This window comes from Triplophysa dalaica, chromosome 12, assembly GCF_015846415.1.
Source record: "Triplophysa dalaica isolate WHDGS20190420 chromosome 12, ASM1584641v1, whole genome shotgun sequence".
Classification (NCBI taxonomy): Eukaryota; Metazoa; Chordata; class Actinopteri; order Cypriniformes; family Nemacheilidae; genus Triplophysa; species Triplophysa dalaica.
In genome coordinates, this window is record NC_079553.1 from 20,221,763 (window position 1) to 20,241,694 (window position 19,932).

At 36.5% G+C, this 19,932-nt stretch overlaps 3 protein-coding genes across 3 annotated transcripts; all 3 read left to right on the plus strand.

Annotated features, from left to right (window-relative positions):
• The first annotated feature begins 3,787 nt into the window (after positions 1–3,787).
• On the plus strand, positions 3,788–13,248 carry LOC130432471 (protein rapunzel). Its single transcript, XM_056761830.1, has 2 exons — positions 3,788–5,679; positions 11,618–13,248. The coding sequence occupies exon 2, from the start codon at positions 11,655–11,657 to the stop codon at positions 12,336–12,338; it is 684 nt and encodes a 227-aa protein (XP_056617808.1). The 5' UTR covers positions 3,788–5,679; positions 11,618–11,654; the 3' UTR covers positions 12,339–13,248.
• Positions 6,053–11,370, plus strand: LOC130432472 (protein rapunzel-like). Its single transcript, XM_056761831.1, has 2 exons — positions 6,053–9,621; positions 10,298–11,370. Exon 2 carries the CDS (start codon positions 10,337–10,339, stop codon positions 11,012–11,014), a length of 678 nt encoding a protein of 225 aa, XP_056617809.1. The 5' UTR covers positions 6,053–9,621; positions 10,298–10,336; the 3' UTR covers positions 11,015–11,370.
• A 2,169-nt stretch (positions 13,249–15,417) lies between the features above and the next one.
• Positions 15,418–17,917, plus strand: LOC130432469 (protein rapunzel-like). Its single transcript, XM_056761829.1, has 2 exons — positions 15,418–15,574; positions 16,084–17,917. The coding sequence occupies exon 2, from the start codon at positions 16,087–16,089 to the stop codon at positions 17,266–17,268; it is 1,182 nt and encodes a 393-aa protein (XP_056617807.1). The 5' UTR covers positions 15,418–15,574; positions 16,084–16,086; the 3' UTR covers positions 17,269–17,917.
• The last annotated feature ends 2,015 nt before the right edge of the window (positions 17,918–19,932 follow it).

Consider the following 19,932-nt stretch of genomic DNA (forward strand, 5'->3'; position numbering starts at 1 on the left):
GGCAGGTACGGCTGCTACATAAAATACATGTTCAATACTGAGTTATATTTGACATAAGAATACAAACTGTATTTAGGGAGTACATTTTATGGAAAATATATTTCCATAATTATTTACTAAACCTAGTCTGTGGGGTAAAACGACCCCAGCAGGCATCACGTCCATATTCCATCATAGTATCTCAGGTTAGATACATTTTCAAATAAGTAAATAAATTATAAGTTATTTCGACTTAGTGCTTGTCACATATGTAATGTGTTGAAAAACAAGTTAAAAACAGGGGTCACGCAGGGATAAATGCATACAATTATAATGCTACATCAACTGGAACGATGAATGATGCATGCGTTTTAAATTACTTTTAACTTCTGTTACTATAATTTTTCGTATTCTCACCTAAACATTTCACATTGACTTCGATGTGTCCGCATTCAAGCATTTCTGCAGATTAAGACTTCTCCAACAACTGATAGTTTTGACCTAAGTGTGATTTTGAGTTACAAAGATTATCCTTAAACTGGACATTAGTAGGGGGGCACGGTGGCTTAGTGGTTAGCACGTTCTCCTCACACCTCCAGAATTGGGGGTTCGATTCCCGCTTCCGACTTGTGTGTGTGGAGTTTGCATGTTCTCCCCGTGCCTCGGGGGTTTCCTCCGGGTACTCTGGTTTCCTCCCCTGGTCCAAAGACATGCATGGTAGGTTGATTGGCATCTCTGGAAAAACTGTCCGTAGGGTGTGAGTGCGTGAGTGCGTGAGTGAATGAGTGAATGAGTGAGTGTGTGTGCCCTGCGATGGGTTGGCACTCCATCCAGGGTGTATCCTGCCTTGATGCCCGATGACTCCTGAGATAGGCGCAGGCTCCCTGTGACCCGAGGTAGTTCGGATAAAGCGGTAGAAAATGGATGGATGGATGGATGGATGGACATTAGTAACTTACTTTTCGCGCGCTCACGCTCGTGAATTCATTTAATGAAGACTCGCTCTGAACGGCTCATTTGAATCATTGAGTGGTTCATACAATCGTAAATGACTCATTTGGTGTGATTTGTGATTCGATTTACCCGGTTCATCCAAAATATGAAAATAGTCAGTTCTTTCATGAAGGGCACATCGTGATTTCTTTATTTCAAAATAAGGAGTAACGATATGCTTTATGTAATATAGCGGAGTAATACGATAAAAAAATCATTACTGTCCACCACTGCGCATAATACACTGAATTATACAGCGATCTATCTATATTTTCAAAGGTCACCAACAGCTTTATTTAACCAGCCGGATAACAAACCACCTAGCTACTAAATCTACCGCAGAATACGTAACGTTAGCTTAACTTAACTGTCCTATTGGCGTCACGGGCAGTCACATGATTCGAACGTTACAGTTTAGTTACCATTACAGCAAACATGTTTCAGTAAAACAACGCGGGAATTTACAATTTCACTAAACTAACGCAGACAGCATTAGGATAATGTGATATACTGTACATACCTCTGACTGTCAATCGTGTTGTATGTCGAGTCGACCGTCTTCGATGTGTCACACAGAGAGGTCGTCCCTTTAGCGCCCCCAGTGGACTTTCACGTCGTAAAACTGTAGAAATATGTACCTGCTAGAACGTATTTATTGGCGCTGAAAAAAGTGTGCAGAGGTACGTCTTACCCATGAAACCAGTATTTTCCTGTATGTGTTAAAAGCTTTTTATGTTTTTAAAGACAGATCTGACAATTTGTGTGCGTGTAAAAACCTAGATTTAAAGTTCTAACTAACGTACAAATAAACCAAAAATTCTATTTCTTGCAGGAAAATAGGCAACATATTCAGACAATATGTCTTGTGAAACGCTGTTAATTGGGTTTTAAAAAACATAAAGAGCAACCGAGATAGATTTGCAAGGGTTTCCATTTTTAAAAAGTTTTAGTTTTTAGCCTAGCTTTATCTGATTTTGACAAATGTTTTGGTCTTTTCATTTTTTTTCTTGATTGCTCTACAAATACTGTTGAACTTAACTTAAGTTGACTTAACATTGTACTTTCCAGGTATTGAAAGAATGAATCACCATCAATCATGGAATGAATTTCTTCTTGCTGTTCTCACCAATGTTTTTACATCCTCAAAGAAATCTAAACACAGTATGTTCTCCACATGGAGGCACTGTGATGTGCACATAATACCTGACAATGTCTCTGACCCACATGAAAACATAAAAAACATTCAAATGTAAAGAAATATAAGCATTGAAGCTTTTAACAAGTGTTGAAGCGTTTTAGACAAATAGAAGGTTGGTAACTGTTATGACACATGAACACGCTGATGAATTTTCAAGAAACACTACATTAAACATTGATTGAAGACTAAAATCCTGTCCAACAGCTTCAGACAAAGCTTCCTTATCAGTTGATTTTTTTCTCTGAAAGGCATTTTTACAATGTGTTTTTGTCTGTTCATGCTTATTGATAAAAGAAGGATAACACACTGCAATAAAATATGATATGCGCTACATATATTAATATTAAATAAGTGATCTCTGCACTAGAGAATGTTGTTGGGTAACAGCTGAAACTTGTATAAATATTCCTTGTTTTTATTTTCAACGACCATGGCGAAACACATCAAGTTTGAGCACAGAAAAAAACAATCAGATGACAAATAATTGACCAAATAAAACAAAAGACATGTATTTTAGCTCCTTTTCTGTCTAAACCGCAAGAGAAAATTATATCTCAAGGCATCATGAGGCACACTGCCGCCTGAGAAATTAAACAGCACCATGGACAGTACCCACAGACAGTTTGTTTCCCGTGGACGTCACATGACTGACAATTATATAAACTCTGTATGTAGCCTATCAAAAAAGGTTCAGCTGGCCTTCTACTCTTCTTAATAAGTGTTCATTACACTAAGCTTCTAAGCATTAAAGGTGTCAATTAATGGGGTCAATTCTTTCCTTAAACTGTTGAAAAAAGAGTAACACGTTGGACATATGACAGATCCTTTCATTCTGAAACAACATCAAAAAAAAGATTGATCATAAGTAGAACATAATTTTACCAGTAAAGTGCATTTCTTGTGAACTAAACCTACACCAAACATTGCCCATAGCCTATTTGAACTGAACTTGAAGTAATTCATATATACATTTTCTGTTAAAAATAATTATTTTGGCTTGTGCAGTAAATACTTTCAATGCGAATATGCTACTGTATGATTAGTTACTATTTATATTTATATTACTAAGTCCTTCCTATGACAGCTATATAATACAATTTGGAAAATGATAGAAAGATAAAACTTGTCTGATTTTTATTAAAGTCTCCATGAAATCAAAGTTTTTTTGGCTTTAGGTAGATTTAAAGATATCTATAAACTATAGTTTGCTCTAAAGCATTAGAAGATAAACATTTAAAATGTACAGGCTCTCACTTCAAAAAATATGGAAGGACAATCTTTATGACAACATACTTCTCGTCAAATTCAAAGCGTTTGGGTAAAATAATGGATATTCCAAGGAGAGAAAGCACTGGATGTGTCAATGCCATTAAAACAAGATGCACATATCAAGGCACTTCATCTCTAAAAGCCAGAACTGATTATAGGAACCTTTAGAAGTGGCTATAAGACAAACTGCAGAAAGACAAATCAAACAAACCAGTTTCATATCCAGAGAGTCTACGCTTTATTTCACTCCAATTTTTTTTCTAAAAAAGAAAATAAATGAAATAAAAAATGGTATATATAATAAAAACTTCCCATCAATATTGCTTTGCCTTTTACCTTATTTATATGGGACATGCATTATGCATGTTTCTTACAGACAAATAAAACAATGCTGTGATGAAGTGTCGACATTTGACTTGCTACTACGCGAGTGCGAAATATTTTGCTTCAAAAACATATTAGCCAAACAAAATCTACAAACAATGTTATCCTAATTCTCACATGCGTACTACGACATTATAGTTTGTTTCGGATGTTTACAGGCAGGAAAATTGTTTAGTGATCCACCACCGTATTGTTTGTGATGATAACACAGCGTCGGCCAGCGGTGCCTGTCTAAAAATAGTACTACAATCGTTATTGGACTGTAGAAATGCGCATTGTTGAGAAAACCGGATAAATATTCACCTTGTGGTATTTCATTGATTTATTTGTAGGTTTAAGTGTGTTTCATATGAGACAAACATCAGGCTTATAAACAAAACAGCTTCTCTACCCAATAGCATTCCACGTGCGCATCTGTCAGTTTTTGCGCGACGCTGGTAAGCACCTTTCTGTTCTTTTGTCTTTTGCATCCAAGTATTCATAAAGATACGGTACAGTAATATATACAGTAATATATCAACTTCCAACTGCTTCGTCATATTGACGTGCGTGTTGTACAAACAGCTCTTCATTTCCAAATGGGCGGCCTGTATATAGCATGGATGCTCTGTTGGCAAATAACGTTTACATGTAATCTAAATTACAAAGCATATAAAAGCTACAAGTCATGTTGTAGGCTACATGGTGTAAATACACGCATCTCACTCACTCAACCTGTAATCTTGCAGATTCTCAGTGAATTCGCATCTGTGTGCATCTATTCCCCCCTTTGTCATTGCTGGAGTTATGTACGTTATAGTTGTTTCTCAGAGCTTATGTTCGTATGCGAATAGTTGTGATATTACTTTACAGTTACCATATATTTCGTGTCTCCACGGGTTTTCATTGTCTTCAAAGTAGCTCAGGTTGATCATCCACTCATTACACTGTTGTCGCTAACCATGCAGTATATGTGCAGTGAATATGCATTTCTTAATTGTTAAATGTTTTGTTGTCTGTGGATTCTCTATACATAAAAGAGAGAATAGAAGAGTTCTATTTTGGAGAATGTTTATTGTCATTAGAGCAGGAGTACTTCGGCGAGGTCTGTGTGTATGATCATGACAAAAAGGCTTTTCATACCGATACAAACCATTGCTTCAACACTAATCCATTTCGAATCAGAACATCTATCCCTGTTGGCCATTAACCCTTAATATTTATTTTTAATTTAGCTAAAAAGAGCCATTACAGCTTATTCATGTACTGTTGCAAACATGTCTCTTATTTGGATACATACCCAAGATATTTTAGAGGCTTCATTCCCAACTCTGGTCCTGCATGTTCAATAGATGACTCGTATTTAAATTACCCATTTTCATAAATTTGGTTTAATCCAACACACACTTTTTTATTTTATTTTAAATTAAATTTAAATTAAATATCATCCACAAATAGTTTTTATCTATTATAACCAAAGGCAATGCTTGGCAGCTGGCCTCTTTTGGAGACACTTTGCCCTCTCAGCTGCCTCCAGAATGACAGTTGGTTCTCTGTATCAGACTGTCTGGCTGTTGGAAGGCTGGAATATTTGAATGTCACTAGGGGAGGACATCTGTGGCTTGAGGAGGGGGCTGGTCAATAGGGCTTCACAAATGCCACTTGAATGGAGCAAGTGAAGAACTACATTCAAATGGTGTCTCAAGGGCCCTTTTGGAAGCATCAGGGGCCTCTGTAAACCAGCAAAATGGCAATGTCCAATTTGAACACCCCTCCATATTGAGCCTAAATGGTAGAGACTATATTGCAAAGATTGCTGGGAAGAAGAAGTGCAGTCGGGATTGGGACTTTGGAGAGGGTGGTAGCAATCTAAAAAGGTAAGAGGAGCTATGATCTCCAATGGGAAGGTCACTAATGGATGGATGGCATCATTTAGATGCACCTTGGCTTTTATATTTGTCTGTATATAGAGTTTTACAGCTCCTACATTGTGTCTGTGTAGGGTTGTGAATGGATATCTTGCTTAGCATGAACAAGGAAATATACAGGGTGCTGCTAGGGGGAGCTATAACAGGGCAGATAGCATCTAGCTACAAGTTATCCACTTTAGTTGGGCTTTAAACTCTTTGAAATACTTACATGATTTGAGAAAAAACACAAGTATGTTGTATTTTAATGTTGTGCCGTGATTAAGTTGGCCAGTTGTTTTTTTGTCTTTAACCATGGGCTGTTTCTCCAAGGGAAGTGCCCAAACAGGCTCTGAGTAAGAAAGAGAAAAAACTGTTAATAATGGTCCATAAAGAATAAAAAGCATTTGAATGTACTGTAATCATGCATTTTATATGCTTTTTTGTATGTTTTGTGTTTTTTTTAAATGAGATTATTAGCAGATTCACTTGTCTAAGTGAATTCATGTGGTGTTTTAAAGATGGCCGCTCCTCGGAGAAGTGAGAGCTGTCACTTCCTGAATCAGACGACATACGGCATTGTTTAGCATTGTGCTTAACAGCTTAAGCATTTCAAACTGTTTCCAAACAAAACTGTAATGAATAATTATTAGTTACAAATGAATGGTTCAAGTATACTTTATAGGTTATTGGATTGAAATTGAAAATACATGAGACTCTGGCCTGAGGTTGATCCTAGACCTAGACTGTTTAAACCTTTCAATTTTGTGATGTATTTTACTTAAAACTTTTTTTAACGAGTTATGCACAGAGTATATATGACTCTTTCTTTGACTAGTCTCTAAACTTGGCCAAAACTAGCACTTGTCTGAACTAGAACTTGTTTAGAGCACAACAAAGCTTTTGAGTGGTAATGTTTACAACATCCACAGACACCGTTTGGTGCAGGAGGTACAGGTTTAGTGTGACAAATGAACCCTTTCAATAAGGATATCAGCCAATTCGACTTCTGATTTATTAATTATCTTACATGCATAGTCTTCTATATCGTTTATAGGCATAACTAAATAGAAAAAAAATTGCAGTATACCAGATAAGTCAAAGGGAAGTTATATTTACTATTCTTTTATCTCTTTTAAAAGAAAACAAAAATCAATTGAAAAAGTTAACTAACAAAAGAATAATAGTAGAGAAGACTGTTGCAGCTCTTATATTAAGAGCCTAAAAACGTCCAGCAATCAAAGGGTTAAAATTCACCCTCTCTGATGCATCAGTCAATAGCAGCCTGTCACATTTAGTCACTGTCTGAGGGTTTGTAATGAAACATCCAAAATGTAAATTACTGCCCCCTCTGGAAGGATCAGGAAAAACACATGTGACTTCAGCAGGGGGTCCATGGCAAAAGATACACTACTGTTTATGTCACTTGAGATGTATGCTTAAATGTCTGACATTAGTCTTTTATATCATCGTGTATAACACTTCTTTTATTTTACAAATTTTATTTAATACAATTGTTTTTTAAATGAAGGAATGATGATGGAGAAAAGTCAATAAGAGGTTGGAATAGATGTAAACTCCTCTACTTACTCCTAGTCCGTACTCTTACACTTCATCACTGTTTAAAAAGCGACTTGATAGAATTCTACGAATTCTACACAAAGGGTGTCTTCACTCAAGATGACCAAATATAACATAGTTTTCTTTTCTTTTATTGTTTTAAGTCTCAACATAGTCTTAATTTCAATAGTTAAATTTGTCTCATTCCATGGTTTTGACAAGTTTATTTTTAATAAATAGTTAGTTCTATAGTTAGTAGACGTTTACATAGACCATAATGCCCTTCTACTGTTTCATAAATTGGTCTCGGTACATTCAAACCTGTATGATTTTCTTATATCCAAAACACTAAAGAAGATAGTCTGAAGAATGTTGGTAACCAAAAACTGTTGGTCCCCATTGACATGCACTGGTTTTGTGTCCTTACAATAAAAGTTAATGGGGACCAACAGTTTTGGTTAACACCATTCTTTTGTGCTTTGCAGAACAAGGTCATACAGGTTTTAAATGAAAAGAAGTTAAGTAAAAGATGGCAGAGTTTTTCTTTTAAAGTAAGCTACTCCTTTAACGAATTTGACCTGAAAGGGTAGCTGAATATCTGTTACAGGCTTCAGAAAAGGTGATGAAGAGAGAAAAAAAGAGATGAGATCTTAAGATACTATTAGATCACTGCATAGATATTGTGAAATATTGTACCTTCCCTAAATGTCCTTTAAAGTTTCAACAATTATTAACCTTTATGTTTTACCGGCATACCACTTGGTGGTTAAACAGCTAACCCAATAATATTCACGTGAAACCTAAGTCATATTCTCCAATGAGTCATGACCTTAATAGACATTTCCATCTGGTCTAAAATCAGAGCACAGCACCATGGATTTATTATTTTATATTTGTTTATTTATTGGCCTCACCAAAAATGTCATAGATGACAGCTATTGAACAACACATTACATATGCGTAAGCATACCAAAGCATTACTGATTTGCATATATATTTTTTTTCAACTCTTTCCAAATGACGCTTTCAAGACTGTCACAAGTCATTTAGACAAAACCTCTTTTCCTGATTGTCTTGGAACAACAATTGTTCCATTCATTGCAGAACGTAATAAAAACACCTATAGATTATCCTTATTATTGAGCCCTGAATAAGCTTTAACTTGTGGTACTTTCTAAATTTGACTGAACTTTATTTCTCTGTTCTACCGGGGAATTGCAAAGAAAAGTAGAGATCTCCATTTGGGCTATTAATCTTCCATTGCAATGTAAAAGTAAATTTTTCAATTTTATGTCGTTAGAATTACACGTGAGGTACATGTATATGTTAGTTATGATGATGTGTAACAGCACAAAAAATGACCGTTTACTTTGCAAACAGAATCTAGAAGGGTTGTCTAACATCACATCTGTTATGAACGACTGTGTTCAAACGACAGCTGACGCGAACAGCTGTCGACAGCCTCTCCTATCAGTTTTACATCTGTTCATCTATTTTTTGTAGATCAGCTGTATTTTGCACACTTAATTCACCTAAAATCTAAATTCTTATGAGGTGTAAATAATGAGAGTATTCTGGTGTTGGGGTAAACATCCTGTTACCAAAAAAGCCACAACAGAAAATAGTCTACATTGTTTATGCATTGCACCTCATTTAAGAAACGGGAATGCAGTTGTAATTATATACTGTAAATAGTTTAAATAACATATGACGTGAACAGTAGTAAGAGGCCTCTCCTACACATTTTTCCTTTTGTTTATGGTTCACTAGAAGCCTATTGTTCTTACTTGACCAGAAAGGCCAGAACAGGAAATACCTGCGAACATTTTTCTTACACATTCATAAACCACGATCAGAATTTTAATAGGTGAAACTAGTTCATAAATGTATTTGTCAATTACGACATTAACACCCAATTGTTGCATTCAAATGTTTTCTGCCTCTGTTTTGTGCTTTTCTTCACGTTTTTAGATTCAGACAATAAAATTAAAATACTGAATTGCTTAATCTTTTTTTAACCCAGACATACTAAATGTATTTTAAATCGCTCATCGGCTCCATTATTAATCATACTCGCCTCTATGGGACAACCATTTGCTGAACTTGGCAAACAGCATTGCAACCATTTTCCGCGCAGGGCGTGTGTTCACCAGAGACTGCGGAAAGGCTGCATGTGTGTTTTTTCCCCTCCTAAGCCAATGAGCATTGCTTTGGCATGAGTCACTCCCTCATCCTGCCTCTATATGACAGAGAGGGAGGGGCTGTTTCTCAGATCGGACAGTGAAATGGTGGCTACTGCTTCAAAACAGCAGCTGTACCATTAGGAAGAAAACAACTACAGACACATTACAGGTAAGATTCGTAGTTTGGCCAATTTTTCTGCTTCTCGGGTTTACCGAGCGTGCATCTTGTGACATGAGTTTGGAGTAATTTAATAAAATATTTGCTGTTTCATCTAGCCTCTCTCTCTGGAGCTAACTGTGTTAGCCTGATCTATTGCCAGCATTCATTCAGTCTAGAAAGCTGACAGAAACAGCCGCACGTTATAAGAGAAAGTAAAGGGTGGTTTTGTATTCTGTTTACTTTATAGCGAAACTCGAGTATGACATCATTCATTATGCAATGTAGATAATGTTTTCTGAATGTGTTTTCCTGTACAAACCGATTTAGGTTACAGTATGTTAAATTCAATCCCTTTTTTTGTCTGGGTTTTAGTGTTACATCCTGTGAGTGTTAAAAGCACAAAAACCTGTTGTGAACTGCACCTGTTTACTGATAGCTTTAAACTTAATGTCTTTTGTCTTACATTGCAACACTGTTTATACTAGAAGAAGAAATTTAGACTAAATAGTAAATATGTAACAACTCGGGATGCTAGCAGGTTCAGGACTGGACAGCAACCTTCCAAAAAGCGTGAAAGAAATTATTCAACTAAAGTATTTTTAGTGAGAAAAAGCTAGAACATGATATTTAATGTCCAAGGAGGTTTAAAATATTTTTTAAGCAGATGTGTTTCCTCTCATTTCAGAATCGCACAGGACCGAAAGAGCAACTTTCAGACCTACCGATGGCAAAAAATCAGGAGATCAGAGTGACCGCGGCCAAAGTGTTGGGCTATGTGGAGAAGGTCTCCTCCTTTGCCTCCTCTATAGATCCTCTCTTCGGGATTGTGACTTCTGTAGTTGGAGTGGTTAGGAGAGGCCTGGTGGAGGAGGAGGACCATGAGCTGGCCAAGGACTTTAAGCAGATCCACCAAAAGCTGGAAACCATCTCGGAGAAGAACAAGCAAACCCTTCGAAAGATCCACATCCATGAAATCAACGAAACTTTCGGTAAATATGAGGAGTTCATCAAGCATCAGTACGGAGCCTTTAATACCATGGTGGAGAAGGTAAAGCAGGACCCAGACAACACCAAGCGTCACATGGATGACTTTGTGAAGATCTACGAGAGGGACAAAAGCGACATGAGCTTGGACGTGTTTTATCGTGGAGTGATGGGTACCGGGGCTCTGTTTGGGAGGCAGATGCTGAAGGTCTACCTGGATGAATGCAATAGGAACAGAAGCGTGATGGAGGCCAGGTGCTCGCACATGGCTCACCTGTTCCACATCGGTCTTATAGCACTGATGGCCTACACCTCGGTCACAGAAGATGACGAGGATGAACTGAGAGACAAATGGGGCAAAAGGGTCATTGATATTCAAACCAAGATGCAGGAAGTTCTGGACCAATGTGAACAGTAGAACTGATGGTGGGATGATGCACTGAAAGATTGCTCAGACAAATCCATTTTATGCTAAACTGTCGAATGTCATGAGCAGGATTGAATCTAGAAAAATGTAAAATGGTTGACTCTTCCTCAGCTGTTCATGAAAGATACTTTATGTACGTGTAATGCAATCTCTTAATATATATGAACCAAAGCCTTTTTTAAAGCATGATGCGAGTCATTTTAGTGTGACTGAGTAAAATGCAAAGAATCAACATGTTTAAATCTTTAAGTTGCATATCGTGAGCAGTTATTAACAGAATTGAGTGTATTGTTTTGTGGACCATCTTTGACTTGTGTGCTCAATAAATGGTTATATTTTTCTCTCAATTCATGAAAGCCAGTCTTTGTATTTCTTCATGTCATGTTAAATGTGAACACAAAGAAGGGCTGTGATTTTCGCATGTCTCCAGGTGAATATGAAAATTAGTCTTATTTGCATAAAATGCAAATTTGACTGACTTGGCAGAGACTGAACTGCTATAGTTGGTCCATGTAATCTTCGGCGTTTATAAAATAAATATAACTCTTATGTATTAATATTTATCAGCTTAATCACTTTCAAATCCTTTTTCAGGTAAAAATTCTCATCGAGACTTCTTCCTCCAGACACAATGGCTGACAATGAGATATTTGATGACCCAGAGAAGCTGAAGAGAGGTCTAATAAAGGTTCTAGAATGCGTGGCCACAATCTCATCAGCCGCAGCGGTTGTCAATCCCATCTTTGGCGTGGCCGGGTCTCTCATCCGTGTGGTGCTGCACCATGTGGACGATGAAGATCTCCAGATACTCAAACGTGAGTTCCGAAGCGTGAATCGAGCCCTGGATGATATTTCACAACAGAACCGTCAAACCTTGCAGCAGATCAGGAAGGAGACGATTGACAAACAGTACGGCCAGATCGAAGAAAACCTTCGCAACCAGTTCCGCAAATTCATGGAGATCGTGGAAGCCAAGCCCGAGCACCTGCAGCGCAAGAAGGACGATTTCGTAGAGAGTTACATGAATGACAACGAAGACCAAAACATGCACACGCTTTGGGATGGCGTGATGGGGAAACGCAAACTCTTCAGCCGGCCCATTCTAGAAGTGTATATGAAGCATTCTGAGGGTGACCGGAGCGTCATGGAGAACCTCTGCACCCGACTCGCCTACCTGTTCTGCATTGGTTTCATCGCGATGATGGGCTACTATGCCTTCATAGGAGATGATGTGGGGGAACGGAATGAGGAGTGGGAAGAGAAGATGAAAAACGTGCAGGAGAAGATGCAGGAAGCGCTGAGGAGGTGCAAATGATTTATTACGCACAACCACTGCATTAAACAACGTCTTTGTTGCTCTCTTGTATGCATGTCTTGCTTTCCGTTTCCACTTTAACAGACCTTTTCACCATCAACCTGAAGCATGTAATGCAATTTTGTCCTCGATGACTGCAGGTTAGGGTTAGGGTTTTTTCTGTAATCTGCTTTTTCCAATCACAGGTCTAAACTGGCTCAGTTTAACATTATAGGACAAAATGTAACACTATTAAAAGATAAACTACTGTACAGTATAATCTACTGCAAGAGCAAAGATAAACCGCATAAGAAGTGAGATGCACACCGTAAACTCACTCATGCGTCATATAAACATTGTATTAAAGTCAGCTTTACGCAAATATTTTATATACAAAGTTATAAAACTGAATGAAAATCTGTTTGTCTGTGAACGCTTATTGTGATTGTTTTTATATATTTTTAATGAAAGGATATTTTTGTTTTTGTTTTGTTTTTTTCGCCACTAAATGGCACATAATAGATGCACTTAATTTTTTCCTGTAGAGTTACAAAGTTTCTGACAGTATATTGTGAGAACGGAGATCTACAATGCAGGTGTTTCTTTAAAGTTTCTTTAAGCCTTTTATATCTGAGGCATGATAAAATAGACCGTAAAGTGCAGCTCGGTGTCTAACAAGCCTGAAATTTATCTGGATCGTCATGTTTGTTGCACATTTATTCAACCATAAATCAATAAATGCATCTGTATAGCATACTATATATAAATGTACTATATAGCATAAGATTCTGTGTTCATGAATGTCAAAAGAGTACATTTCCAGATGTTTTCTTGTAACTTATCTTTAGGAATGTTTTTGTCATATACAGTACTTAAAATCTCTGTAAAATGCTGTTACAGTTTTCAATAAATATCCACAATAGAAACTCAATATTTTTAATGAGTGCGTCCTCACTAACTCCATACACGTGAAAATCAGGCACTTCATAAGACTTATTTTTTTAAACTGTCATTTAAATCAAGTATTGTAGTCAAAAGTTTATATTGATTTATATAAGTTTTTATTATTATATATTAAGTATATATATATTTTAATTGTAAAGATTATTTGTAATATTTTATTCATTTTAGAAAAAAACTTCTTGAGGTATCACCCTATAGGTTTTCATATATTCTAGGCTCTTATTTGCTGCTTTACATTATTTTGCCAGTCAATTATCTTTGTGATTAAATGATTAAAAATTATGAGACAACCCCATACAAATAAATAATCTTATTTGATTACTTAATTATATGAATTATTTAATATTATATTTAATTTTAACACAGATGGGGACCATCTGTATTGTGCCATTGGGGTATTTTTTATTCTTCCACCGCTAGATGTCAGTAAAAGACCAAATACTGAGTTCAGTGTTAAGCCCACTCTGGTCGGTTACAATAGCCCCTGCTGGTAGCCTATACCGTACACTACCTTTTTGGGTAAAAGTCTCTTAAATAAAATCTGTTCAAATATACGAATAAACATGTAAATGTTCTAAAAACAATCCTATCATTTTATTTTTTAAATGACCGCAAATAGCAATAATAAATCATTTGTTTAGCACAAACACCGGTTTGTCAACAGACTAGTACGTTCCCGTTTTCTTGTTATAAGAAAAAAAATCATTCAAGAATATAAACCTATTAAGAAAAGTTGTACTTTACCCCATGTGACATCACAGAAAAAGCAGCTCCTTTGTCTTGGTCTGGAAGATCTTTAAAAGATTGCTGAGTCAGATCTGAGAGGTACTCATATCAAAACACATATCTGAAAAAGAATAAATAAATCACATAAATGTTTGCTTATTGGCAAATGAACGTGTGTTCTGGGATCATGTGCAGCTCCATTGTTATCAAAATATTACAAAAACTATAGAATCGTGGTAAACACATTTAATCCCCAACATAACTGAAACTCTGTTGTAAACAACACAATATTAGACATTAATATGTCTAATAAATGAATTGAATTCCGAATGTCTATGTTAATCTCTATTTCAAATTATGCTGGTAGCTATTATGATTACCTTACAATAAATTAAGCTGAAATACAGTTTATTTTAAGAAAGTAATTCGGAAAATATTTGTTGGCCCTTTTCTGGCATTTTTCTCTTCGCCTATATATTATATATATATATAGGAAAATGTATAACTATGATTAAAACTAAAACATTTTAAAAACTGTTCACATGTTGGTTATGTACCAGACAGCATAACGTAAACAATGCAACTCTTAATGCAAAAAGTGAAATCCTTTTTGTTGGATCCCAGAAGATGCTGGTCATAATTCGCCGTCGCATGATGGATGCACAAACACACACACTGACACACACACACACACACACACACACACACACACACACACACACACGTCAAGGTCACACCTGACAGTTGCACATGTTCATTTTAGACCTAAAGCAGATAAAATAGTCGACCACTTATTTTGCACATATGAACAGACGTGATTTTAAGGACGACCAGAAAGATATGCCATGCATCAATTAGACTGAAATTTGCTCGACGAAAACATTGATGAAGTGGCAAGAAAATCGCAAATTATACAAATGCATATCAATTTTAAAATGTGTAGCTATCTTGAATAATATAACAGCATTATAAAATTATAGCCTGTTAAAGTAACGAGTAAGAGTATATTTACAGAGATGTTCGTCTGGCTGAATGGATATCATAACGCATATTTCTACTATAAATAATAACATCAAAAATATACGATAGTTAAATATACTCTCCTTAAAAGCTTTAATAAATAAATCGCTTGTGAAATACCTGCCAACCCTGTGTGGAAAATGTCTGCGCATGTTTCTCGTGATCCGGTTGTGCGTCTCCATGTTGCGCATTGCGCGCAATGTTCCTCTTGAAAAACAATCATTATGCTATTGTTTTACCAAAAACAACACAGAATAGTTCTTTCTGTCTTCAAATTACGAAAAAAAGGTAATCAATGTCGTCAAATATATTTTATCTGACTGTTGCCAAGGGCTTTCCAAAACATGCTCAAAGCGCGCAACTCTCTCTTTCTCACCCTCCCTCCCTCTCTTTCTCTCTCACTATATTGCCGCTCTCTCAGGTCATTACAAACATCTTCTAATCAAAACCTAGGGGGAATTTTTTTAATTTCGGACACACGTCGAGATTTCCAGCGGCTGTCCATCCTGCCAGGCTTGAAGAACCCGTTTTAAAGCTTCTCTGTTCGGGTAAATGCGATGATGCGCATCTTTAACATCTATGACTAAAAGTGTTTTCTAGGTGTGTCCTTTACGCAGCAGTAGATCACAAACCGAGACGCGCGCCATATGATGTTTATCAAAATTAAATACGTATGACTTAAGTAACATTCTTTTGATCTGAATGTCTTTGACGTTTACATGAGGCATGTACAGCAGGTTCTTTAATGTGTTTTGGTCATGAATGTGCATACGTGTTTAAAATGGAGAAGGCGGATGGCACAGTTAAATAGAATGACATTAGACTGAATCGAATTTGCTGCTATGACATTTTACGTAATTATAGTTTAAACAAAATGTTTATAATGGAAACCAAAATCCTTGAACCATGACTTAATTTGAGCTTTTATACTTGTGTGAAAAAAGTATCCAGCGAGAACAGAAGCGTTTTTGTACTTAGTCACAATTAAGTTACAAAAAGACACACTCATTTCTCTAGAATATATATAAATCTGTAATATTTGGATAAATGTTTTTAGAAAATGTCCGGTCCACTGGAGAGAGTGGTAGCCCAGAAGAAAGAGGCCATTGAAGCAGTGATGGAGATGTTTGAGAAAGGAGCAGAGGTGGTCGCCAGCGCTGTTGGAGAGTTGTGTCCTCTTTTCGAAGCTGCTGCCCCAGTTTTGAGGCTGGTTCTGGACAATGTAGAGAGTAAAGAGGTGATTTATGTGAAAGATCAGTTTCTAGCTGTGAGGAGCAAACTGGATGTCCTTTCATCTCAACTGGAAGACATCAACTGTGAGATAAAAAAAGGACGGATAGATTCTCAATTCTTCTCTGTAGAGGAGAATATACTTAACCAGTTTAGAAAATATATGGACATACTGGAGGCCAAACCGGAGTACAAAGAGGTCAGAAAACGTGTGTTCTTGCAACATTTTCCCAAAACCGGAGGAGACAAAAATCTCTTTTTGCTTTATGATGCTCTGATGGGAAACGGCACATTTGGCGAGCCAGTTCTGGATGTTATGGAGGAATATGAGGCTAGAAGCAGAAGGATGATGGAAGACTTCTGTGTTAGACTGAAGGAGCTTCTCTGCCTGGGGATAATCCCTTTACTGGGATATTACTTTCTCACTCAGGGAGAGGAGGCGGAGCAAGAGAAGATTCAAGAGTGGACCACAAAGATCCAAGAAATTGAGAGGAAGATGAAGGAAACCATCGAGAGATGTGTGAATTCATTTCCAGAACAAGCTGAACTGGACATCAACAGGCTTGTGAAGGAGAGAGAGGATGCAAACCTCCAAGATTTGGCTAAGGAACTGTTGGAATTCCTGGTGAAGAAGTACGACTGGGTGAGCTGGTCCATCAGAGTCATAACTAACATGAGCAAATATAGAGACTTGAGAGCTGGACAAAACTTTCAGTGTGTGGCCGGACAAAAATATTTTGAAGTGTCTCAAGGAAATGACACTAATCTTATGGTGTCCTACTGCAGCAACCCACAGCCCGTGCCCGATGAGAGCGTAAACCAGATGATGGACGGTCCTGCCAAGAAAGGAGATGCTAAAACTGTAGTGGAGGTCCTGGACAAACAGTTATCCGGATTTTTGGTTCACGCTATCAGTCGTCACAAGGAGAGCTTTGCTGTGTCGAGTTTTCCTGAAGAATGCCATTACTGGGAAAAACATAAGAATGTCAACGTGTGTGTGCATTCTGAGTAAACATATAAACATGTATAAAATTCTAGATATAAACAAATATACTGGTGCAATTTCTTCACCTAAACAGCAGCTTTTCACATATATGGTATTATTCATTGTCAGATTACAATCTATTGTCTTTAAAATTATTGCACACTCTTCATTGTCACATTTAGAGATGGTACCAAAGTTATCTTCCTGTTATTCAAATAACTGTTATTATATAAAAAAAATCTCTTTTTTTTAACCAAATGCATTCAATTATTCATGTATTCTTGCTTTGCTATAAATGTATATGTCTCTATGACTGAAATTACCCCTTTAAAGAAGTATTATGCAACATTGCTGTGAAGTTTGTCTAGAATGTTAAAAGGTATTGCTGCTTTTGGACTATTTGTAATGGTGCCAAAACTGGCAAATAGGCCTTTGTGAATGACCTACATAGAGCCAATAGAATAAAAGTGCCCCGTAAAAAATGATTCTCAAAAGCAACAAGTTCAATTGTCTTAATACAGTACAACACAAATTGAACCTATACTCATAAAAATGGGAACACAGAGCATTTGCAATATGTATTTTTTTGCATAAAAAAATAATTGACACCCCATGCTATGAAACACAAAACAGGGCCGCATTAATTCAATTACAGCACTTTTACTAAAGTCAGCGTTTTCAGCTTGGGACTGCAGTAATAGAATGAGAGGGGTTTTGCTCTGTTAACATAACGCTCAGGAGCTTCAGATTTGCAGTGATCAGCTCTTCAGATCCAGTCTCTAAAATTGTTGAAACACATAGTAAGGCAGCAATCAATCATTATAGACTACTTTACAATCAAGAGAAAAAGATATTCTATTTATTCTTTATCCTTATTGCACCTTCTGTAAGTTTCTATTAATAAAAAAGCAAATATCGTTGAATATTTGAAGCAACCCTTTTCAACCAGCTTGTTCTCTTGTTTCAGAGATTAAATAGAATTCATGGTCACTTCTAAATCTATTAGTGGTTGAGGCTTCTGTCTTGGTTGGAGCTATTGATTTGTGTGGCTTCCATCTCTGATACAGGTTTCCAAGTGGATGAACCTTAAACCCGACTGCTATAATACCAAAACACATTCCAATATGACAGCGTTTCTGAGTTCTGTTGGACAAGAATAACTAAATGAATCCACTGTGTTCAGGAAAGGGCATCAGTCAGTATCAATATTTAATAAACAAATGAGTTATGTTATGAAGCCCAAAATAACAGCAAACAGCAGAGTCACTCTATCAATCCCAGGATGCCTGACTCGGGGTGGATCTGCCAATCACAGGCTGAACTAATGACATTACCTTTTCATCAGATTGGACCATCGACCGCTCTCCTGCTCTTAAGTGGACTGATCTGATAAAAAGCATTAAAACATTTGTACTCTGACACACACCAGCTCACCCTGCCTACCGGCTTTATCCTAATGTAGAGTATTACATTTTCAGAATATTTTGTCTGAATAACCCACGCTGTAATATACATTTTTCCCCTCATATTTTATCAATACCAGTATGGCATTTTTTGACAGTGAATAAGGAAAAAACACGGATAAAATCTCTTTAATGTCTCGATTAGAGCAATAAAACCCCCCTCAAAGAAAATGACAATCAATTAACAGATATTCACAAAATGGTACGTATCTTCTTCACATATAATACATGTGAATGATCATTTTTAATGAATTGCCGTATGTATCAAGCTGATACATCCAGAAATATACTGAAGTAATTACAAATTTAACAATATTTATTAATTATTAATTATTAACTATTGTCTTGGAGATACACAAAAATAAACCAATCACTTTGATATTGGAAGTGTATGATTCAGACAACAAATGGGGTCTCCTGGCTTTCCAATTTTTCCAAATAACATGTGTCTACATGGAGTTTTGGAAATGCTGCAGATTTTCTGAAATATTTTTTTGAAAATTTAGCACAATTTTCAGCAAGTTTGAATTACATTGTAATAAATTCCATGAAACGAATGTGATCTATAAGAAAATATACTGTAAGTCTCAGTTTCGATCTTTGGAAGCGGGAGATGAATTACACACTGATTATACTCATGGGCTTTTTCTATCAGCATGTTCACCAAAGCATTAGCGTATTACAGTTCTAATCATTATATTGATCTTGTTTTGGCTCCATCTGTTCCCCTCTCACTCTCTCTCTCTCTCTCTCTCTCTCTCCCTCTCTCTCTCTCTCTCTCTCTCTCATTTCACACAATGTGTTCCAGCCTTGTAATGCTGTTCTCTGTTTTTCTCTGCTGACCTTTCTGAAGGTCAACATGTTTGTGCATGTATTTATTATGCGTGCTGTCAACAGAGAAGATTAAAAGCACATTTCAGCCATAATATTGTGATGACAGCAATTTCTCCTTTACAGCATGCAGAACCAGAAAAAAGTAATTGCTGAATTGTGCTAAACAGAAAATACAGTATAATATCTGTATATATGTATATAATCGGATGCAAAACAAGTTTATATCCCCTCGACAAAAGTACATAGTTTAAACTGGTCTGACAGGTCTAAACTGCACATGTGGGGCAATGTGTCACACAGAATTACAAGGCATCTTAGTCTGGTTAATGAAATGTTTCACATTACTTACTAATTATACAATATTTTTTGTTGTCTTTTATTTAAAGCAATTAAG

Coding starts and splice junctions, on each gene's coding strand:
- LOC130432472 (XM_056761831.1), top strand. CDS start 10,337: ATGGCAAAAAATCAGGAGATCAGAGTGACCGCGGCCAAAGTGTTGGGC.
- LOC130432471 (XM_056761830.1), top strand. CDS start 11,655: ATGGCTGACAATGAGATATTTGATGACCCAGAGAAGCTGAAGAGAGGT.
- LOC130432469 (XM_056761829.1), top strand. CDS start 16,087: ATGTCCGGTCCACTGGAGAGAGTGGTAGCCCAGAAGAAAGAGGCCATT.